Source organism: Vanellus vanellus (genome assembly GCF_965231255.1).
Source record: "Vanellus vanellus genome assembly, chromosome: 2".
In the NCBI taxonomy this organism is placed as follows: Eukaryota; Metazoa; Chordata; class Aves; order Charadriiformes; family Charadriidae; genus Vanellus; species Vanellus vanellus.
The window spans coordinates 128,967,951-128,990,063 of NC_138906.1; the positions used below are offsets into that span (position 1 = coordinate 128,967,951).

Below are 22,113 nucleotides of genomic sequence, written 5' to 3' on the forward strand. Positions count from 1 at the left end.
CACTCCCATCCCAGGGCCTGAGATAGAAACCAACGTTCCTGAATTTCATTATTCTGTCAGGCAGAGGCTAAGAAATCTCCTGGCAAAAGCAGATTTAGCCCATTTCTCTGCAATCTTCTATTCTGACTATTCCAGCATCTCAAATGGCCAAGATGGGTGCAGTGAACTTAACTCCAAGTCTGGGCCACCCAGGTATAACATGGCATGGGTCCATTCCTTTGTTTTTTAGAAAAATGAAGACTTGCATACAAATGCAGAAAAACATACACAAACACTCACATACAAGCCCTACACTCACTAGTTGTTTAAAAACTGGCAATACTTCATTAAAAAAAGTGGCAGAATCATTGTTCAAAAGTTAGGAAACTGGTAGAGCAGCTGCTTTGGGAGGTGTGAGGCATCTGCTGAGCCGGAGACAGGGGACCTTAGCAGCACCCTTGCCTGCTTGTGCCTGCCTCTTCCCACAGGCAGAGTCCTCTGGGAGGGGAGAAGGGAGAAAGTTTGATAACTGGGTAACTCCTATCATTTGGATAGCAAGAGGATGTCCTGATGTGACGTGAAGAACAGCTGAACATCTTATAGCTGCTAGTCAACTGACCCAGAAGTCACTGGAGCTCTGCTATGAACATGAAGGGTGTAATATTGGTCAAATACTTTGAAAAAATATAGTTCTAGGTGTCCCAAGCAGGACACTCAAAATTACTGAAAACCTGATTTTACAAGGATTCAGTTGAGTTTGAAAATATGGACAATACAAACTTCCTGCTCCAAAGTATTGTTGCAATTTCTTTACACTAAAACTCTGACGGGATGAGCAGCGCAGAAAATCCTATGAAGAAGCAAGGCTAAACAACATGCAGTAAATACAACACAGGAGCTCCCAGGGTGAACACCTGATTATAAGCGTATGAGATGAGACTCACACAGAGTGAGGCATAAAGTTGAAAACATACCATGTGAGCAAATCATTAATATTGTATTAAAGCATGTTTGGAAAAGGTATGTTACTTTTGGCATGTCTACACTTTTGAGAATGAGGTCTTGGAATCTTAATAATGTTCTCTAAAAGTAGCATTTATGGATGGTAATATAACACATGGACATAAAAGGCCAGACGGACTCCAAACAATCTTAATAATATATTATATATATTTCTTCATGCTTACATGCTTGTCTAAAGAACTACAACTCTTCTGGTGCTATATAAATATTTAATAATGATAATTTAGAATGTACTGACATAATATTGCATCTGGGTATTTCACATCCTTATTCCAAAATGGACTTGCTTTAGTTACATGCCAGCTCTGCTGGATTCATTGAGCACGTTCATGAGAGTAAGCAATTAGTACTTGGCTTCATTAAGTTTATATTTTGATACTTTCCACACTAGAGGAAAACATGACATTATGGGCAGAATTTAAATAATTGCTTAAAAGTTAAGAAAATGCTCCAGTGCTTTTCTGACTAACAACAAATTTAAATATATGCACAAATGGCTTCATGCACTGAACTGATCAGCAATCTTTTATTTTTTTTTCTACAAGCAAACCTCGGAAAATGACATAATATACTTTTTTCTCTTAAAAAAAAAAAACAAAACAAAACAAAATAAAATCTCAGGGTTTTTATATGTGCCATTTCAAAATTAATCTATATAGAGTCTTATATAAACAGTCCATGATGTTCTGAATAACGACATCCAAGTTATTTTCACAAGTGAAAAGTTGGCTTCATGCATTTCTTCAAAACATATTGGAATATTTTGGGCTTTTTAGACCTATCTTTGGCAACAAGCAAGCTATTTAAAAAAAAATTGTTTGTGTGCACATGGTACCCTTTCTGAAGGCAATGAGTATCTCTAGAACCAAACAGCCCTAAGACAAAAATTAAAGGTACCCTGTAAAGTACTTTAACTAAATGCACTAGTATTTATGATGGTAGCTATAAAATGAAAATGCGTAATCCCAACATGAATGAGGTAACACCCATATTTCAGACTTTTAAATTCAGAACAAACACTGACCAAATACTAAGATAACATAAAAAGATGCATAAAAGGTCCTTGTATGGCTAATCCTATAGTCTTCCCCTGAAAATGTGTACAAATTAATATAATATAAAGAGAAGTACAGTGCAGGACCAACCACACCAAAACCAAAACTAATAAAAGGTTCTACTCGCATCATATATGCCAGTCCTTCATACCGCCATCTTTACTTCTAAAATTAATTTTATTTATGTAAAACCAAAATATATCTGGATTTGTTTTGATAGACCCAAACCAAGTGATTCCAACTGCTGTGATTCTGAAGTTGCTCAGTTGGTTTTCACATTGACACAGTGCAATAATTTCACATTCTTCTGCATATTTTAAATTCTATTACGAGTTTTAAAGAGTCTGCTACAAAATTAGAGGCACTAAGAATGTTTGTAGAAATCAATTTAGAAAGCTGCTACCAGCTGCGTACTGGGGATACACTGGTGTGTTCCAGTATAAGACCTCTATGGTGACCTATGCTGTGCTCACACAAACTGCTTGCTGGATGTAAAATGGAAATTCACATTTTCTTATGAAAATTTTCTATGATGTGAGCTGAGCTTGACCTTTTCTGTACTGTGATTGCAAGGTTAAAAACATTATTTAAAAAAAAAAAACAAACAAACAAAACCAAACCCAGGTATTTTGTGTATTAGATGTCTTTTTTTCCCTTACTGGTAGAGCAGTGACTGCCTGGCATGGCATGTTTGTTTTATTGAAGTCTTTTTACCGGTATCTCCTTCGTCTGTTGAACTGTGATTAGAATCCTGAACTGGAGAAATGCTGTCTCTATGACCAGAAAGGAAAGGATATCTTTTCATGGAGAGATGACTGTGTTTATTGAGCATTTGCACCTTAAACCTAAGTTTAAGGTCATAACAAACAAGGCTATTTGCACTAAATACGATGGTGCTCAGCACCGTATAAATGCTGAAAATGGTTTGCAATATGTCACTATATATATGTGTGTATGTATATACATTATGTGTTACCTTGGATACAAGGCTTGCTCTGTAGGCAGCTAACTGCTTCAGATATTCCTTCTTGGCAGCTTCAGTTTTCTTTTTGTATACCTAAAAACAAAGAGTGTCACATTGGTAAATTAATCTGGTTTTGTTTTTCTATATCACCGGTGTGTCTCATGCATCTTCATAAAGTCTTTCTAAGTAAACAGCCTTTCCTCCTCATATTGCTTAAAGAGTGAAATAATAAACATCAAATATTTTTAAGAAAATATTGTTCCAACTGTGAAGCACCCTTTAACTACCCAGCAGTACTGAAAAAACACTATCCCTCATAGCATCTCAGGTTTAATTGTTCAAAGTGAAGCACGGGGAGTACTTGCAAAAGTACTTTTGGGACAGGGGAAGGCAGGCGTGGGCCTCTCCACTGGCTTCCACTTGTGACATGAGTTAGAACCCTCTGGGGAAGATGAGAATGTGCAGAGAGACATTTGAGCTAAATGACGGCACCAAGCCACCAGCCAAGAGGCTTTCTCTCTTCCCTGGATAAACTGTTGGGGGCAGTCAAAGAAGCTTCATGGAGCTGCTAAGGATAATAAATGTTAGTCATTATTCCAGTCTTGATCCCGTATCGGTCTAATTAACTTCTCAGGAGCATGGATCTATTTCTGTACATTTCTCTCAACTCACCAAATTATTTTAAATGTGGCATGTGCACAATCTCATAATAGATTAAAGAGCTTGGAGAATCGCTTCAATTTTGCCCAGATTTCAAGACCAAAGATTATCTGCAGGGTTAGGCAGAACCTTATAGCACTACAGTAACATGATGTTAGAAAAGTGTACGTAGATATTTAAGGTCGAAAGTTTTCAGGAGGAGAACCAGTTTCCGACCTGTGGAGCCTAGCTAATGACTTGCTGTCAGCCAAGTCAGTGACAGGTTCAGGAACAAGTCATAATTTCTCCTTGCAAATATTATCATGAGTTTCTCACCACTTCATGTTTGGTTTTTTTTTCTAAAAGGGTAGACTTAGGAGCCATACAAGCAACTTGGCTTCATGTAACTAAGCAGGACTGACTCCTAGCCTTCCAAGTTGCAGGAAAAAGCTTAAAAAAACATCCAAACGGAAGATTTTAAAGTAAGGGAGACAAATAAAGGGAAAGACATTTTCCTTTTTATATTCCTGTTATATATCACAATTTTTAAGTCATATGCCCAGGGCAGAGATTAATTCATGTGTTCGTGGCATTTGGGATTCACAATATTATACAAAATGGAACTGCAGCTTTGAGTCTCTGCTGCCCACTTCTGCAGCCAAGTGCACAACCTGGGCACCTGTGGAAAGCCTCCATGAAGACATTAAAGACTATCCACCTTCCCACTCCACACCGTCCAGTTAATTGGGCTATTGGTTTGAAGGTAAAAGATGGGCAAAACTATTTATGACAAATTTGGGGTGTTCTCCTGAATCCCACAGCTGAAAACCACACACGTACATCTCCGCCCCAGAAGGGCAAACTTAATGAAACTTTAAACTGATCTCTTTTGATCTTCCAAGGCTCTAGTAAAACCAGAGCAGTCCCGTAATGAAGAGGACTTGGCAGCAGAGTGTGCACATGGAGGACAAGAGTCGCAGACTACAAAGTGAGAGTGGTAGTGTCTGGCTGCAAGGATCCAGTACACCATCATTTTTATAAAGATTGTGCTCCTGAAACACTTTTTGTTTCACTGAGGCTTTGCTTTCAGGGACAGAACAATCCTCAGATACGGGCCGGCAAAACTCAGAGGCTGCCTAAAAGGATTAAAGATTTTGCTTCCCAGGGAAGCAAAAGATCATAATGGAAACAGAGAAGTCTTAGGCTTCTAAAATTGTAAATATAAAGACAGAGAGGAAAAAAGATTGGTTTTAGCTGTGCAACTCTATCTGTGCACCCTTGTAATTTCTCCAGATTAAGATAAATATATAGTGTTGGCTGATCTCCTATTGTTTTGCAAAAAAAAAAAACAGGTAGCAGTTTGCTTTTTAAGCTGTAATCACTTGTGATTATTAGGGAAATGTAACGTTTGTTTTGAAAATGAATAAAAAATTAGTCAACAATATGTTCCTAGCTGCTAAAATGAATTTAGCTTGACCTACAGAACAAAGACCAAGTCATACCGCTTTGTATATTGCAATGCCTCTGATAGTCAGTTTAAAAAACAGAGCTGAACAAAGAATTTCACACAGAATAATGATATTCAAAAGATCATGTATCTACTGCTTCCACATTGTGTTTTATTTTGCATTACACAAATATAAAAAATATACACTCCTGCTGTGCTCTTACAGTCATAGCATATTGGAAGAGTCCTCTGGGACCTGACTTTTCCCTCAAGTAGTCATATTGCACAAGGTTAACTCAATAACATGAAGCTAACAACAATTCTGTAAATCTCCATCTAAAACATCACCACTTCCTAGGAACGTCATCATACAGCTGTTCTTTAATTATTTCCGACCTATACGTCTACCATGTTCAGTGTACATATGGTATTGCCCTCTTTATTTGGTCTTCTGGTGAGCCAATAATAGTCACGTGAACACTGTGTCTTCCATAGTCATATAAATATTAACCATGTCATACAAGGTCATTATAGTAAAAAAGTCCTTCCTGGATAGGGAAAGGTTTTTGATGACCCCAGTCTGCTTTGATGTTTTTCATTGGCCAGAATGGTCCCTGCAGGCTGGCTTGCCTGGCGGGTGGTCAGCTCACCCTGCTTCATCTTTGTAAGGGCCTTGGAGGACAACAGCTTGAGCTCTCACTGTCTGTATGCTATTGTCCTTTTGAAGATGCCCACTGTTAGGTCAGCATACAAGTGGGTTGATGATCCTCACATTGGTTTTGGAAATTTTGATTGGTCCTGGCTTATACAAAAAATTAGGGTTAGTTCTGCCTCTCTGGGGAGTTGTTAATTTTCATGAGTACCAACAAGGTCAGGCTGTCAATATTTTTCTCTGAAAGCAAATGAACGTGGCCCTGACAGTGGGTACCAGTTCACTGACTTTGTGCTAGACTGGACTTGTACTGGGGGCTTATGAAGGCAGGGCAGGTGGGGAGCGTCCTCAGCATTTGTAGCAGCACCTCAAACAGGTATGAGCAAGTCAGCAGCCACTCCCAATCTCTTTTTATTTTTTTTTTTGCATCTGTGAGAATTTTTAGCCCTCAGGCTTAAATAGTTTTGTGTTGTAGTAAATATAACAGAGTTGAATCCTTGCAGTGCTTTTGGGGAGGAAAAGGGCTTGTGCATCATTCAAGTGTGCTCTAGAAAATGGCTGAAGCTCTTTTGAGTTTCACGCTTAAGACAGTGCCAAATTTGGAAACACATCATATCCAACATCACATTTAATATTTTTCCTGCAACAAGAAGTAGGCTTCTGATCTGTTGCTTATCTGTAGTGAATAGTGGCATTATTTAATTTTATTTTTAACATCTCAGCAATCTCTTATAAGGTCATTTTCCCCTCCTCCGTCAAGCAAGCAACAATTATTAAATAAGTAACTTGACAGGAGCATATACTTATGGAATTAAGTCGTTTCTAGCTTGCTTTAATTCAATTAACATGATAATTGAATGTCAACTGATTGTCATTCAGGCAGTAAAGGCCCATTCTGATTCAGCAGCAGATTTGTTTCCTTACACAATATTTTATTTTCTATTTTAGTTGAGGAAATTGAATGTTGGCAGAAAAAAAACATAATTTCTGTACAAGCAGGGTGGGTCAGTTCAATTTATTGTTATTCTCTTCAGCTTGTTATAGAAACCCCAAAACACCAAGATTACATTCATTTGTCTACAAATGGAAGCTGCTGGCATTATTTTCCTACTGTGCTTCATGAATGCAAATTTACACAGCACAATACACAGGTTCTTAGTTTACTATTTAATTACATTTCCAAAGTGCACTCAGTAAGGTAACTTCAAGTTCCCTCACATTGTTTAGCAAAGCATCCAGCAATACAGATGATACTTTCCAAAAGGAGTGAGTATCAAACTCTACCTTGTACACAGAAGTATATAAAATAGCATTTGAATTAGCCCACCGGGGAAAACGAATGCCCTGAGCTCCTCCACTGTGAACATATCAGCCTGGTACCAACCCTCAGGCCATTGCACTGGCACCCTTTAGCTCAGGTTCCCTGGGCTGACTGTACGTGTGGGCTACCAGTGCTGCAGCAACCTACATCGAGGGCTGAGCTCTTTTTATAAATAGTGATATGCATCCTTAAACCAACTGCCCCAAAGTTTCTTTTGGAGATAGAGGGGTTGTGGCTTATACGGTTAGCCACAAGCACTCACAAGTACTAGATTTACGAAATTAAAACCACAGTAGAATATCTGCGCTTCTGTTTTATGGTGCCAACTTCTGGTCATGTTTTGCCTTATGTATTTTAACTGCTGCTTAGGTTCTTGTCTTCCTGGATCATAAATTCCTTGAGGCAGGCTTTGTGTCTCCTGTGCTCTTCTACATGTTGGATAATATGAAACCCATCACTGATATATGTAACTGAAATATACCTGTAATGCCTCGAGCCAATTTTTTGTTCGGATTAGTCCGCTTTTCCCAATGAACTTCCTCTCAACTTGCTTCTGAAGGATTATCACAACGCACTCCTACCCTGTCCCATGTGGCTTGCACCCTTGTTCCCTTAGGGGAAGAGATCTCCCTCCCCCAGTCATCATCACAAGAGCCAAAACAGGCACTCAAACATCTGCAGACATGTCCTCAGTTTCGACTATCAGGTGCTAATGGAAGAAGGCACTACTGACTACAGTCCCCTTTGATACTAGAGACTCGGAGACAGTGAGTTAAACTGACTGATGCTCTTAGGAGAAAAAGAGACTTTCAGAATTTGTGCCTCATGGTAGTCTGAAAAAGCTTTGTGTCTCCTAGCTGACAAAGCACATCACAAAGAACCGTGCTACTTCCCTGGCTTTGCCTAAATAGCTGGTATGAGGGTGACAAAGAAGGGGAAGCTTTCAGTTTATCTTGTGGATGTCTCCTTAGAGCTGACACGTGCAAGCAAGCTATATTTGTCTTTTTAAAATAAGGTAAAAAAAATAAGGTGCCCACATTTGTTTTGATGGAAGTGTTCCATAAAACCCCCAAAATAGTATATGCAAAAATAGCTAATCAAAAAGCAACATGACCGATTTTGACTTTTCGGTCTCTGCAGTGTTATTACCCATGGGAGTGTCATTTTCACGGGCTACACTTACAGGAATGGCATCTGATAAAATATGGTAGGCTGCAATCCAGAATTAAATTCCACATTCAGATTGTCATTCCTGGCCCTACATACCTAGGCTCATAGAGAAAACTTGTATTTTTTCCAAGTGAGAGACATATCTCTAGTTTTAATCTTCTGATACTTCAGCAAAGGCACCTAGAGCTGCACACACTCGTCTAAGATATGGACAGAGATATTCCCACAGCAGTCAGAAAAAAAAATCCTCAGAATTGCTTAATGGATACTGAAATATGTTACCATTTGATTTTTAATCTAGGTACATACAGTAACAGAAAGAGGCCCAGGGCTAGCTATATGGCTCAGCAGTCTCTTTGACTGTAGAGCATGAAAAAGACACTGATGACATATTAGAGGCTTAGGGGAAAGAATTCAGTCTTTCTGGCGTGCAGAGGAAAGATCACAGGCCAAATTCAGCTCTAGCACAAACAGTGAGACTTGACGGAGATCACTGGAAATTGCAGCCATTTGTGCCAGGCCTAAATTTGACCTTATAGGCTTGATGCTTGCAGCTTACAGGAGTGGGACTGTACATTTTATCAGAAGCATGTTGGATGAAAGTTGGGTACAAAACAAATGACATTAAACATATGATTTATGTGGTGATTATTTGCACTTGCTGGTATTCTTTTTTTTTTTTTAAAAAAAGGATGCAAGCCTGAATGGAGCATAAAAATTGGGCCTAAATCCAGTTTTGTATGCATATGATTTAAAGCTGTGTTCCTATTGAGCTTGTATGGATAAAGGGTGAGAAGAAGAATGTGTAGAAAATTAAGGCTATCACTTATGCATGTTGCTGTGGCAGTACTTGGAATCCAGGGTCCTTTTGGCCAAGCTCCTTCCAAATACAAGAAGAAGGTGAAGTGCAGTTACCATCAGTGTTCATAACCCGTCACCCACATGCGGTATTTATCTAGAAGCTGTGTCTGTTGTACGCAGCAAACAGATATTAGGAATTCACCCTAGGCAGGGGAATGTCTGGTGTCCCCCATGACTTCAGTGCTCCTGGGAGGCTGCAGGAAGACCAAGCTGCCAGGTGAGCTGGGCAGGAGACCAGCAGACGGTAGCCTGTATTACCCTACACAGAGTAAGATGTGACAGCTCCTAGGGTGACCTATGTTAGGTTTTTTTGTTTTTTTTTTTTGCGGCAGGGGGGAAGGTTTCCCATCCTGAGATCCTGAGTGCACAGCGTGGTCCTGCTCGGCCCAGTGCTGGGTGGGTGCCAGCTGCCAGAAGTCCTGCAGCGAAAATGCACTGCACTTCCGAAGTCAGTGGGAGCTGAGGGGTTCAGGGTCTGGGCCTGCAGAAGCCAGGGCAATAGAACAATCTGAAGACATAAATTTATATATGTGCACATATATATACACACAGAGATGAGTTTGTATCTGCATGTATGCATGCCCATTCTTGGCCCATTTGTGTTCCGTCTTGTTAAGCCCAGCTGCTTGCAGAGGAAGGGAGAAGGAGCAGACACCAGCGTGAGGAGCAGTTGTTTTAAACTCTTTATGCATTCATCTAGAACTTCAAAGGGGAGAAGCGATTTCAGTACAGAAGCCTGTCAAGAGAAATGGTGGATCTCCCAAACAGGCCTGAGGTGCGACACTGGCAAAAGCGGCTTTGCCCATGCCGGTAGCTGGGAGGGGAGGTGCAAGGTTGCTCTCTGTTGTGCCTATTCCTGAATCCGTTTTGCTTGTAATTCACTTTAGCAGTGTGCACACACAGATGTGCCTTCGCTTCCTATTCTCATTTACAAAAATAAAACAAAGCTAAATTCAAACCTTGCGTGGTTGTTTATCTACTGAACTGAAAGTACATTCTCATCCTCTTACAAGCATGTTGAAGTTATTCCTTGGAGATTGCTTCATTAGCATGGAGATAATAAAAAAAACCAATCCTTTTTAAAGGGGGGAACAAGAGGTAGATAAACATCTGCGTGAGTATATGAGCATATATGAGTGAAAAATCTGTAACTTTATGTTTTCAAAATGCTGCTGGCTACTTTGACCTGATGGTCTGCATATCCTCTGGAGCTATTTCAGGAGCCACACTGCAGTCTCTGAAGTGTCTGATGTCCTGACACCAGGCAACCCACATGCACGGCTGTGCAATGGGAATGACATTGCTCTTCCACCCATGGCTCATTTGTCACGTCAGGCGATGGGAGAGCACCATGGCATTGCACCCCAGGAGGGAGGAGGAGCTAGGTAGGTGTCCCCAGAAGCCAGGCAGAGCCAAGGCCTCTTAAAACACTGATCTTGGATCCATATTGATCTGACTTGTGGTGTCTCATGTCACAAGAGAAGATTTGGAGACATGGAGTGTTGGCCAGCATTACTTGTAAAGCCCCTCCTGATCTACCTGATTTGTCCTGGCACTGGATTATTTGCTGCTACGTCGAAAACGCCCCTGTGATTGAAAGAGAAACTTACAAACCACACTCTGTTATCTTTTCATGCCCAAATCATCCCGGGTTATTTTTAGTGAACAAAATAGAAACCCTTGCAAGATTGTGGGTTATAGTGAAAATGGTAGCAGCATCACAAACGGTGACACTAATACACAAGGACTTAAATTTACTTAAGTATTGGTAACATACAATACAAGTTCCATCAGATGTCAAAGAATAAACTGCAGCTTTTATCTAGTGGGTCTTTGAGCACCAATGAGGAGTAAATGATTTGATTTTGTGAGCTCTGAGGATTTGTCAGCTGCCTCATAAGTATAATTCTGGCTCTTCATATTCCTGCTGCTTCTAATTTAGCAGGACAGGCTCATAATTGAAGCAAATTAACTATTTACACTTGCCACTTCTACCAGGGGAAGAGGACACATCAGCAGGAAAGAATGAGTGGGAAATTAAATTCTTCCCACTTGTGTCAGATCTGCCCTTATATAAACACATTAACAGTAATTTCATGAGGCGTCAAACATAGGAATAAATACTGAGGGATAAAATAATGAGGTGTTGCTATTGAGCTGAACTGTTGCAGCTAATATTACTATGTATGAATTATGCAGCCTGAAAGAAGGCATATGTTACAGCACTCAAAGAGTCGCTTCGCCTGCTCCTTCTGATCATTAAGTTTTGGATCCCCTAGGTGAATCCATCCTTTTTCCCGCTGCAAGGCCAGTGCAACATTTAAGTAAACACACAGAAACAGAAACACATACACACACATACGTATGCACACTAAGCTGTTCACAGGAGGCCAAATTCATTCCTGCTAGAATTCTAGTTAAGTCACTGAAGTTACACCAGAGATTAATTTTGTTGAATGTTGAATAGACATTCAATTCCATTTTTAGAATAATAGCACATTTATTAAGGTCTTTGGCTGAAGTTTTAAAGTTACACTAATGTAAACAAGAACATTTTGTTTGTAATTTGCCACATCTATTACAGCTTTACTAGGACTCCAATTAGAAACTTAAGGTTCATTTAGTACACACACATCTGGTACTGATTTAAAATGACTTTCCGTTTTCATCTAAGGACAGAAAATGACCTAAGTAGCCTTTTTACCCAGTTTGAACCAGCATTCTGTCTAAAAGCTGGAGACTCGACCATTTAGCATGCTGAACCCTCTTTCCTGGGGGCTGTTTTTCTCCCCTTTGCAGTAAAAATGTGCGCAAAGGGCAAAGATGTACATAAAGAAGCTATAAAAACGGGACACACAGAAGTATAGTACTGACTAAGGAGACAACAGTGTTTGTGATTGTAAGAGAGCAACTAGAAAAGCCACTGAAAATATCCCTGTGCTATGGCTACAGCACTGAGGAGAACGTACCTCAACATACTACTGCTACAGCTGCTTTCCATTCACAGGTTTATTAATCTGAACAGTTTTAGAAAACTTTTACAGTGAAAAATGAAGGAAAATGCACAGTTCATGCTTCTGATCATGTGTAACTATTGCACCCAATTCAGAATTTGAGAAGAAACCGTAACAAAGTCCACCATGACCACTAAAGTCCCTTTAGGTTCTAGACTCCTCTGTGTATATAGGTTTGGACAAACAAAACATAGGCACACATCAGGCTTGTTTGCAAATGGCCCTTGTACGCTCAGAAATTAATGGGAACAGTTATAGCATATAACCCCAAAATGCAAATGTCTTCACACGGTAAAATGAGGGTGCAAGTACAGTGGTATCTGCTTTAATCTAATAAATTGCAATACTCTGACAGTAAGAGCAGCAGTGTGACCCATTTTAAGTATAACTCCCTCTAACTTCAGTAAGGCACCCGCTATCGTCTAGTTTGTAATAACATTTCCCTTTTTGTCATTCAAATCCTATTTTCTCAAACAACATTTTCCTAGTTTCTTCACAGTTTGAAAAACATATGAGGGTCTTGCACAAACGCTTTCAAGCTACAGTCTAGTAAGTCAGGTTATCAAAGTTTTGTTGCAAAGGCTTGGACATACATATACTGCCCTTAGGTCATTGCTGTACTGAGTTTCGATAACTTTATTTATTCTGTGCTCAATCTTCAGGAATAAACAAGAAGAATTCTATGCATTTCAGAAAAAGCTGGCTCAGGTCATAGGAACAAAGAAGATTTCATTTTGGCATGAAAACATGAAGTTATTCTTCTTTCTCAATAGCTGCATTATGTTCTACTTTCTGATTCATTTATATTTACTATTTAAATAGTAAAAGGCGTTCCAATTCAGGAAACATAATTTGGAAACATAATTCTATTTAAATTCCAGAATAAGCATTAGCTTCCAAAACATAAAAGCCAGAAGCTTTATGATAATTGAATCCTTTTCAGCAAGTATAATTTATCAATAAAGCATTCCTCTAATGATGTTATTGTTTCTTTATTTAACAATTTTTGAATTTCTGAAGCTTCTTCAATGCCAAATTCCAAATGCTACATTAATCATTTGTATTTTTAGAGTCCAATTTTCCTACCAGAGACATAGGTTTCATAACAGTTACTAATGCTCTGGATCTGAAAAATTAGGCCTTTAAAATACAGACTATCTAGTCAGTTAAGATGTCTTGTAATCATTACTTTGTACTATTAGATCCCTAATGGAATAAAGAATGAGTTTAAATTTATTCTAGAAAATAGGATTGCCAATTTTTTTAAATAGGGACTATCTTTTATTCTTTTTGTACAGTGCTAGATTAGAAAGGGCCTGGGCCTGGAGTTTTAACAATGTGCTTAACAGATGATAATGAATAGGCAAAATGAGTCAAAGAGCAACAAAGATATGCTAACCCAAACTTTTGGAATAATTGCCTTAAAAATCTAGTTGCAGCCATTTTTTCATGGAGGTGTCATGTGGATTCCATAACACATTATTCTGCTGTGTTCCAACTCAAATTGAGGACAACAGAGATAAGGAAAAAAAATTTTGTTCTGCTGTCCAATGTAGGACTTATTCAACTATTGCTTTCAACCACAAATAGGAAATCCAAGTTAAAGCTGGAAATTTAGGGTTTTATGTACTTTTCTTAACAGAATTCTATGGAAAGACTTCAATTTTCTGCTGGTACTATGAACGTGACAAGCTCTAAGGAAATGTGCATTTTATAGTCTTTTAGGTTTATCTCCATTGCCTGGTCTTGGATTATTATTCATGAAGTCAAGTTTTCTGCGTTGTAAGCAGAGTGAATATTATGGAAGGAAATACTGCACCACTGCAACAGCCACAAATCAAGGGTCATTATGAAAAATGGTGGAGAAAACCAAGCACAAGATCTGGAGAAATAAATAATTTTTGCTTGGTGTCATCACTAGAGAGATATAAGATAAACTAGAGAGACAGGGTCTTGAGAAGTCCAGGGCTCTGCCGTTCACCATTTCAGGACAATTTGGATCCACAATCCCACAGGCAAGCGAGACAGGTCCAAGATACAGATCTAACTACCTGGGACACTCCTGAGGTACGTGTTTGGATGTCCAGATTCCAACACAGGCAGTGATTCTGGGCAAGGACCTTTCTTTGGAATAGGAACCAATTTAAGCCAGACACCACAGTCTATAATTTCTCAGCTGTGGCCAGAGTTCCCCGCCAAGCACAGCAGGGAAAGCAGGCTGCTGCTTGCACGCTTGGGCAGTCTGCTGAGCAGTGGCTACTCCTGGTGAGGCTTAGCATTGTCCCTCCTGGTGGCTGGCAGGTATGTCGGACAAGGAGGATTGGCATCCAAACCTCTTGCTTGTGAACTTAAGCAAAAGCACAGTCCGTATTTTTTTCTGAGTCAAAAGTGAACACTCATCATCATGGTCCCAAAAAGTAATGTTCAACCATGACAGAACTGCTGCAATGGGAAGGTCTAAACAGCCTGTCAGATCTAGGACCTAACCTTAGCCTTTGCTGGACATATTAAAAAAGGGAGAAGAAAGAGACAGGCCAAGTGACTTCTCTGATCTCTGCGTTCAGAAAATTACCTTTTCTCCAACTAAACCTTCCAAATGCTGACTTTATTCAATGGTGAACACTAGACAGAATAAGCCTTTTTTTTTTTTTTGTTAGCCAATGAGTGCCAAATCTTGATTCGTATTACACTGTTACCTTTAACAGGGATCTAGATCTACCAGTTATTAGCAGAGTAAACCTTTTTTTTTCAAGCCTGAATGATTTTGCCTACCAAAAAAGTCATAACAAAATTTTCCTTTTAATTCTTAGCCTTATTAACTATAATTTTGTAGTAATAATATGCTCAGTAGGAATGAATGAGATGCAGTTTTGTCCTAGTATTTTTCCCCTCTCTGTGCTGACATCAACCCCCACCCAGGTCTCCTGCAGCCAATATAACTCTCACTCAGCACATCCTTTCCCTCCATATCTGCTTCCTTCCTCAAGTTTCCCCGTCTTTATCTACCCAATCTATTCTGTTGGCAGTTAGTAAAAATGCGACCAATAACAACAGAAAAGCAATGGTATGCTACAGCAAGGATGAATGGTATTTGCCAACTGTCCCCACATGAACGTGATGAGCTTCCAGAGTTGCTCACTTTTACATGGCATGTGCCTGACTCGGAAGGATTTCTGCAAAGATTCAGACCCAGCTCTGCCAATCTCTTTGCAAAACCAAGGCCTTTCCATGGACAATGGGAGTAACTATGGGATGTGATTTCCACAGCCCGCGTGTATGCTGGAAGATACCCCAGAACACTGTCAATTTGCCGGGGTCCACCGTAGATTTCTTTAGATCAAAACATCTGTAATTCCTTTCATAAAAGCCAGGTGGGTCGGGAGAAGATGTGAGCCCAGCTCCCTTTCTGGCATCCTGGGGCATGGAAACACCTGCAACTGGGAGCTTGGATATATGTCAGGTCCCACTGCACAGATATAATTTTTGGCAGCAAGGTCCTTTTACACCACACTGTCACAGACAGGGCAATGCTGTCATAAAATCTTAGGCCCACCAATTTCAGCATAAAACAATCCTAAATATAAACCTAAAGCTTGTGTCACACCCCAAAACTAAAAAAAAAAATTAAATTGTATTGGTTTCATACAGAAGAAATGAAACAATACTCTCCTTATCTCAGTCTCTTTAAATTATATTCCCGAGATGGCACATATTCAAGTTTCATCCTGGCAAACAAAAGAAGCTGCCTACAGTGCTTAGATAACCCTGATAACACTTTCCTGAAACAAAGCCTCTGAGCTACAGCACATTTTGTACCTGTTTTTGTTCTTCTCCTAAGCCGTCCCACATTGAAGCTACAATTTTAGAGACTTCACCAAAAGTAGCATTGGGGTTTTGGCCTTTGATGGCTGCTTGAGTGTCTCGAAAGAATAATGCATAGGCAGACACAGGCTTCTGCGGCTCATTGGGATCCTTCTTCTTCTTCTTTTTCGGAGTTTTGGGTTTCTTTCCCATATCTGAAGCAGGTCTCTTCTCTCCACCATTGACCTGTAAAATAAAATTAGAAAAGTACTATAAAATATGCCATTTTAATTCGGTCCATCGACTGTTACAGCTTCTGGGATACAAAGATTTTGGATTTTGCAGGCAAAAATGGAATTTTAGTTGCCATCTTTGATAATCCAAATGTTGAGACTGTCTGCCTTAGTCATGTATAAAAATCATTATCAGTATTTCAGATTAGGCATTTTTTTCCCCTCAAAGTGCTTTATATTTTGCTTTCACCTAATTGCTATAAACTCATTTATAGTTCATATGGTCATCTTTTCACCTTTTCTAAGTTTTATTGCTAATGGCTATAACATGCATATAATGAGTAAATTCAAATGAAATTAGTTTCATTATAGCCCGACCACCAGTTCAACCACATGAACCACCTGCAGACAGCAGGAACACTGTCATTTCTACCTTTCCCTTATCCTCACCCTTTCCCAGAACTAGCCCAGACTAGTGTTCAAATAAATTTCTACTGCAACTCATGGGATACCTTCCAGGGAATTTGAAGATAATCTGAATTCAATTTATAGACATTCCCCTGCACAACTTCTAATTAAAATCTGAAGAAACAAAGTTTTACCAGTATGGACAGTTTAGACTCCTTTGGAGGATCAGTTCTGATCCATCCGGATTTAGCTGCATCATTTTTCCCTCTGCTTGTGTAAAAGCAAATGGTTTGAGGAAAGGAGTGAAAGAGAAACGGTATATGAATAAAAGTGCATGTGCATTATTTGTGTACCACCTGAAAAAACCCCGCACATGAGCATTTGTGCAAAGTTGTTAAACGCAACTACACCTTGCCACTTAATAGCTCCGAGACCCTGATCACCAAAGCACCCGATTTTCCTAGATGACTTACAAGCACAAAAAGGGACACCGTCTTGATTCTTCAACAGATTGGAGCTCTATGGCAGAACAGCTTCTCTTGATATGGCCACTTAATTCACTATACCTGTAGCAATGATGTGTGATCTTACCAGAGGGTTCAAAGGCATCAAGTTCAACTCTTGTTGGCACGGCCAGAGTACTGCACATCATAAGTGTTTTGAAGTATGAGAAGATCAAGAGGGTAAAAGGTATGCTCTAGGCTAAGGATCTACTAGGTATGACTTTTATCACATCCTTGTTTATTATTTTTTAATAATGCATATCAAGTGACATAGGAGAACACAGATGTTCAGATCAGCAGAACGGCATGAGCAAAATAGCTGGAAATTCTCATTTTGAGGAAAAACCTCTTATATTTTTCTTATATACATCACTGTATGGTGTCGTACAGGGCACAGGTGACTACAGTGAACAACGTGGATCTCTGTGGCTTACTAAGCACAACAATAATGTGATAACCACATTTTGAAAGTGAAGTTGCTTGTTTCCTGAGCATTATGTTACAATAGATGCATCGTTAATACAACGTTAACGGCCATGGGACCTGTTGCCAGCGTTTTGGAAAATATGGGAAAAAAGCAGCAGTATGCTACCTATTAAGTTATCCAACTTTCAATCTCTTGCTATTATTTCATTCTACAGGGTACACAGAAACACCAGCTAAATGTTAATTAACTAGGGCTCCCTAGTTAATTTGGCAATATCAGTCTAAACTCTTCTGTGCAAACTCTATGAGCAAGGAGTCTTGACGATAATTGGGGCTACAGTTAAAATTTTACCTCTATTATTTGCCAAGCTTTTCCTCTTTTCAGAAGAGCCAATTATTATTATTATTATTATTATTATCATTATTATCATTATTATTATTATTATTATATCAATGAGATTTAAAAGTTCTCTGCATATTAGGTTACCACATTATTTAAACTACCCTTAAACTAGGTGATAGGCTGTAGGAACTTGTGTACGAAGTCTTCTGGTAGGCTGTTCTGAGAACAGCTCTAAAATCTTATTCTCCACCCTGAATGATCAAGAGACTTCAAAAACCCACTGTTAAAAAGAGAGTACTCACAGGGGAAATTCTGTTTGTCTTATATGAAAATAACGAAATAAAAAGAATACCAGAATTCCAGTACTAATAACCTTGCAAATGGCTGAGATGATGGCTTACCTTATGCTCCCATCAGTCTATCAGTTTCATACACTCCACTTCTAACCACCAAAGCAGAGACAGATGGGAAATAAAATAAAAACCATATATATTCTGCTAGGCATAGACTTGTGCCTCAAATTCCCTGGAGGTGTAGTTAGCTCATGGTAATCCACCTCCTGTCATGGCTTATTGCTTAATTATGGTGATGTATTTAACTTATTTATCACAAGAAAGCAATAATCTTTCACTTTAAAAAAGTGTACATTAACCATGTTGCACACATAATAGATCACAAGAATATCTAGTGTAGGATTTAAAACTATCAAGTAAGGCACGTCGTTGATATCTAAATGCCCCTTGAGAAGCTGGAAAATGTCTATAAGCATATTTAAAATAAACTGCAATAGTACCAAAGCCTTTAATGGAGCTAGGAGAGCTGTTTTATGCACACTATCTTGCAGTAATCGCTGTAGTTTAAAATAGATTTTAATCAAGCACCATCTGCATAATAGGCTGAACAGACAACATAGAATTCTACTTATAACTTTTATCATATAAAGTAAATATTGTAAAACCTCTACCCCGTAAAGAGAATATGCAGCAGCAGTTCTTTAGTAATCGTGTTTCTGTTAGTTAATTCTTGCTACTTGCAGTCCCCCCACAATCTTCCCTCTAAAACACATTATTTGAAATTCTCTCATAAGTGATATTCAAATGAGCATGGAAGAAAACCCTGTTATCCATCTATGAAGAAATACATATTTGCAAACCACTAATGCTTCCAGCAGCTCACAATTATGCTTGGCAATAACTGAATACGTGTTTAACGATCCAACAGTATGAATTATGGCAAGAATTACATAAATGTAATATTCCAATGTGGAGGTGGTCAGAGTAAAGCATGTGGTAAGTGGCCACTTTGTTTAGAATGTTTTTATAGTTACTTGCAAGTATTGATTTTTAAGTTCTCCCTTTTTTCTTCTAACCATCGTCCCGCAGATTAGATTTAGAAGAATTAAGGAGACTTAGGGATGCATACCACTTGCAGAAACAATATCCTTCGCCTGAGACTACATTTCATATTTCCATGGACCTAGCACCTTTCTGACTGTATACACACAGCCTTAGAATTATGCTACTGTTGTTGCTGATCTTATGGCGTCAAGCAACCTCGGCTGTCTTGTTTTTAGAGCAACAGTGTGTGCAGGGCAACTGAGCTCTCTGTAACGCAGCTCCTCTCCTTTTTTTGTGCAAGGGAATATATGACGTTTAAAGTCCAAAAGGTCTATATGAAAGAGCCTTTATGGGAATGAGTATTGCCAAAAAATATTTAGCAGCTGCTGCCATTAGTTCTGTGTATGTTGGATAAGGCTTACAACAATTTGAATATTTACCATAGAAGGAACATCCAAGAAGCTCAGTATATGAACAATTACACCAGTTTGTAAAGTTTCCTTATTACTGGCATTTGGAATATGTACGTTGAGCTGAAATGGTCATTTCCTCCATGCATGGAGATCAGTGGTTCGCTAGGGATACAATTATATTTCTAGTCCAAATGTATATAATGTACACATTTGTTCATGCCTTCTGTCATCCTCTTTCTATAAATTCATACAAACATGAACGGGAAGCGGAGATCTCTGTATTTTTTTGTCTAGACAGAAATAGGTATAGCTGTTAGGGATTTCTCTACCAAATCTGCTATCAAAGGACCAGAGAAATCCCTAGGGCGGTCAGCTGGTATAAATTAAGGGAGGTCATTTGACACTGAGGTGGTTTTCCACTTGAAAATGGAATAAATAGGGAGAACGCCACTGTTGCTATTAATGATAGGGTGAATTCAGAGGGAGTTGTTTTTTACACAGTTCTCACAGCAGGAACATCTTACTGACTTGACAAAGCTGCTCAAATGTGGCGAGCTCCAGCAGCTACTACATGACCGCAACACATGCACTTCTACTGAAGGACTGACTAATGAGTTCTGGTCCTGATCTACTAAGTAATATCACACATCTGCATGACAGTTTACAAAACAAAGAGTAAACTCGAAATTTAGCAAGGTTACATTCAAGTAAAAGATAGAGGTTCTCACAAGAGACAGAACGACTGGTCTATCTCTTCCTGTCCCCATCCAGTGCCTTCTTTCACTGGGAAGAGGATTTCCGGAGTGAGAAGAAGCCCCTAAAGCAGCTCTGAGAAATTTAATGCTGTTGTGGCTGGGGAAAAGGCTTCCCACAGAAAGCCAGTTTATTCTAAGTATCTGTATCAATTCATTGGCAGCTTCCAGGAAGAGCAAAGTAACAGAAAGAAACACAGCAGAGGGATTTAAATCATAAACTACAACAGTACACTAGCTTCTTATGCTGATTATTTAAACCCTCTTGTCTTTCAAAGGGGAACTACAGCAGAGCCATCGCATCGCATCACGGATGCCAGCCCACTGCCTGTCTCCAATGGTGGCCACCTTCGGGCATTTTCACGAAGACCTAAGAAATCCCACAGAAGACAGGTATGGCATAATCTGGCCCCCATCAAGCTTGCAGTCTAAACCATACTACGTGGAGATGAATTTAAGCCCTCTGTCATTATTAACCAAATTTAATATCCTTTGAGACATTTCCCTTAGCAGAGAAATTATGACAATTGAATTTTAAGGCAGCATATCAACTTCAGCATACTGAATTATTTTTCTTTGTTTTGTGTTGTGTATAGTGCCTTTTCTCATCTTCTTCTGCTTAGATTGAGCATGAGAGAATTTTAAAGAGAGTTTTCCAAAATAACTTGGCTTGTTAAAAGTTGAACACTATATAAATTGGCTTCCACAAAGAAAGGACAAAGTTTTACTTGGTCTGCAGTTCCTCATGTTTCTTTATTGAAAACATTTGCTTCAGATCAGTACTGTCTACATGAAAACACAATCCTACACTTCTGCTAGCACCAAGTGTTGCAGTTAAAAAATGCATTAAAAATATGGGTTAAAAAATGGAAATATTTTATAGAAGCAGAAAGGATATCTTAATTATTTGAGTGGCTGTTTTCTCCAGAAGTTTAGACCACCTTGCACGCTCTCACCAATATATGTAAAAATATTAGCAAAGCAACAGGATTAGCAAATAAATTATTCTGAAAAAGTAAAGGTTGCCTGGAATTATTTTAACATAGCTGTATTCTAAAGTATCCCTCAGTAAGGCAATGCTCATTTAAAATGTATGAATTATTCAGTAATTTTTAAAACCTAACGTTTGTGAAATCAGGAGAAAGTCTTGAAATAAAACTTTTGAATCGGAATTTATTCAGAATGTAGCAAAACATATGTCTCCAATTACATGATTATTTTATAGCTTGAGGCATGTAAAACAATATAATTTGAAAACAAATCAGACTTACATTTCTTGACTGGATTATACCTCCTCAGTGACTCACAATGTGTTTTCCTCACACTCCTTGCAAGTCTGCAACTTTTCCCCACAAGATATGGCCACGGTACAACATCTTCATTATACTACAGGACTGCTGTACCAGGACTGCTATTTTGTACTGACCATAAAATAGAGCTAAAGAGGTTCTCAATTTCTGTATGCTCTATTTCTGGTTTATGGGATGACTTTGTGCTAAGTCCCAATCTTTTTGCATCTCAGCTTTTGTGTCTGCAAAATTGAGATAATATACTTGTGCATTTTGGGGGGGGAGGGGGTCTGTGTTAGGATTTTGGGAGGCTTGGGAGGTTTTGCATGCAAAACTTGCTGTAAAAATTTACATTTATCCTCTAAAGAAATTTATTATATAGATGACTATTATTATCTCATGCCTGTACTGATGCTAAAATGAAGCTTAAATATGTCGTGATGGAGTGTTGGCATCTCCCAAAGTATAAATGCATAATGGACC

At 38.9% G+C, this 22,113-nt stretch overlaps 1 protein-coding gene across 1 annotated transcript in view; it reads right to left on the reverse strand.

The window, feature by feature from the left end:
- TOX (thymocyte selection associated high mobility group box) overlaps window positions 1–22,113 on the reverse strand; it is a gene marked incomplete at its 3' end in the record, with an annotated part of 218,950 nt that overhangs the window by 22,210 nt on the left and 174,627 nt on the right. Inside the window, exons 5-6 of the mRNA XM_082499039.1 lie at window positions 15,942–16,172; window positions 3,034–3,114 (exon numbers count right to left, since the gene is read on the reverse strand). Coding sequence (XP_082355165.1) covers window positions 3,034–3,114; window positions 15,942–16,172 — 312 coding nt within the window. The remainder of the gene's footprint in view (window positions 1–3,033; window positions 3,115–15,941; window positions 16,173–22,113) is intronic.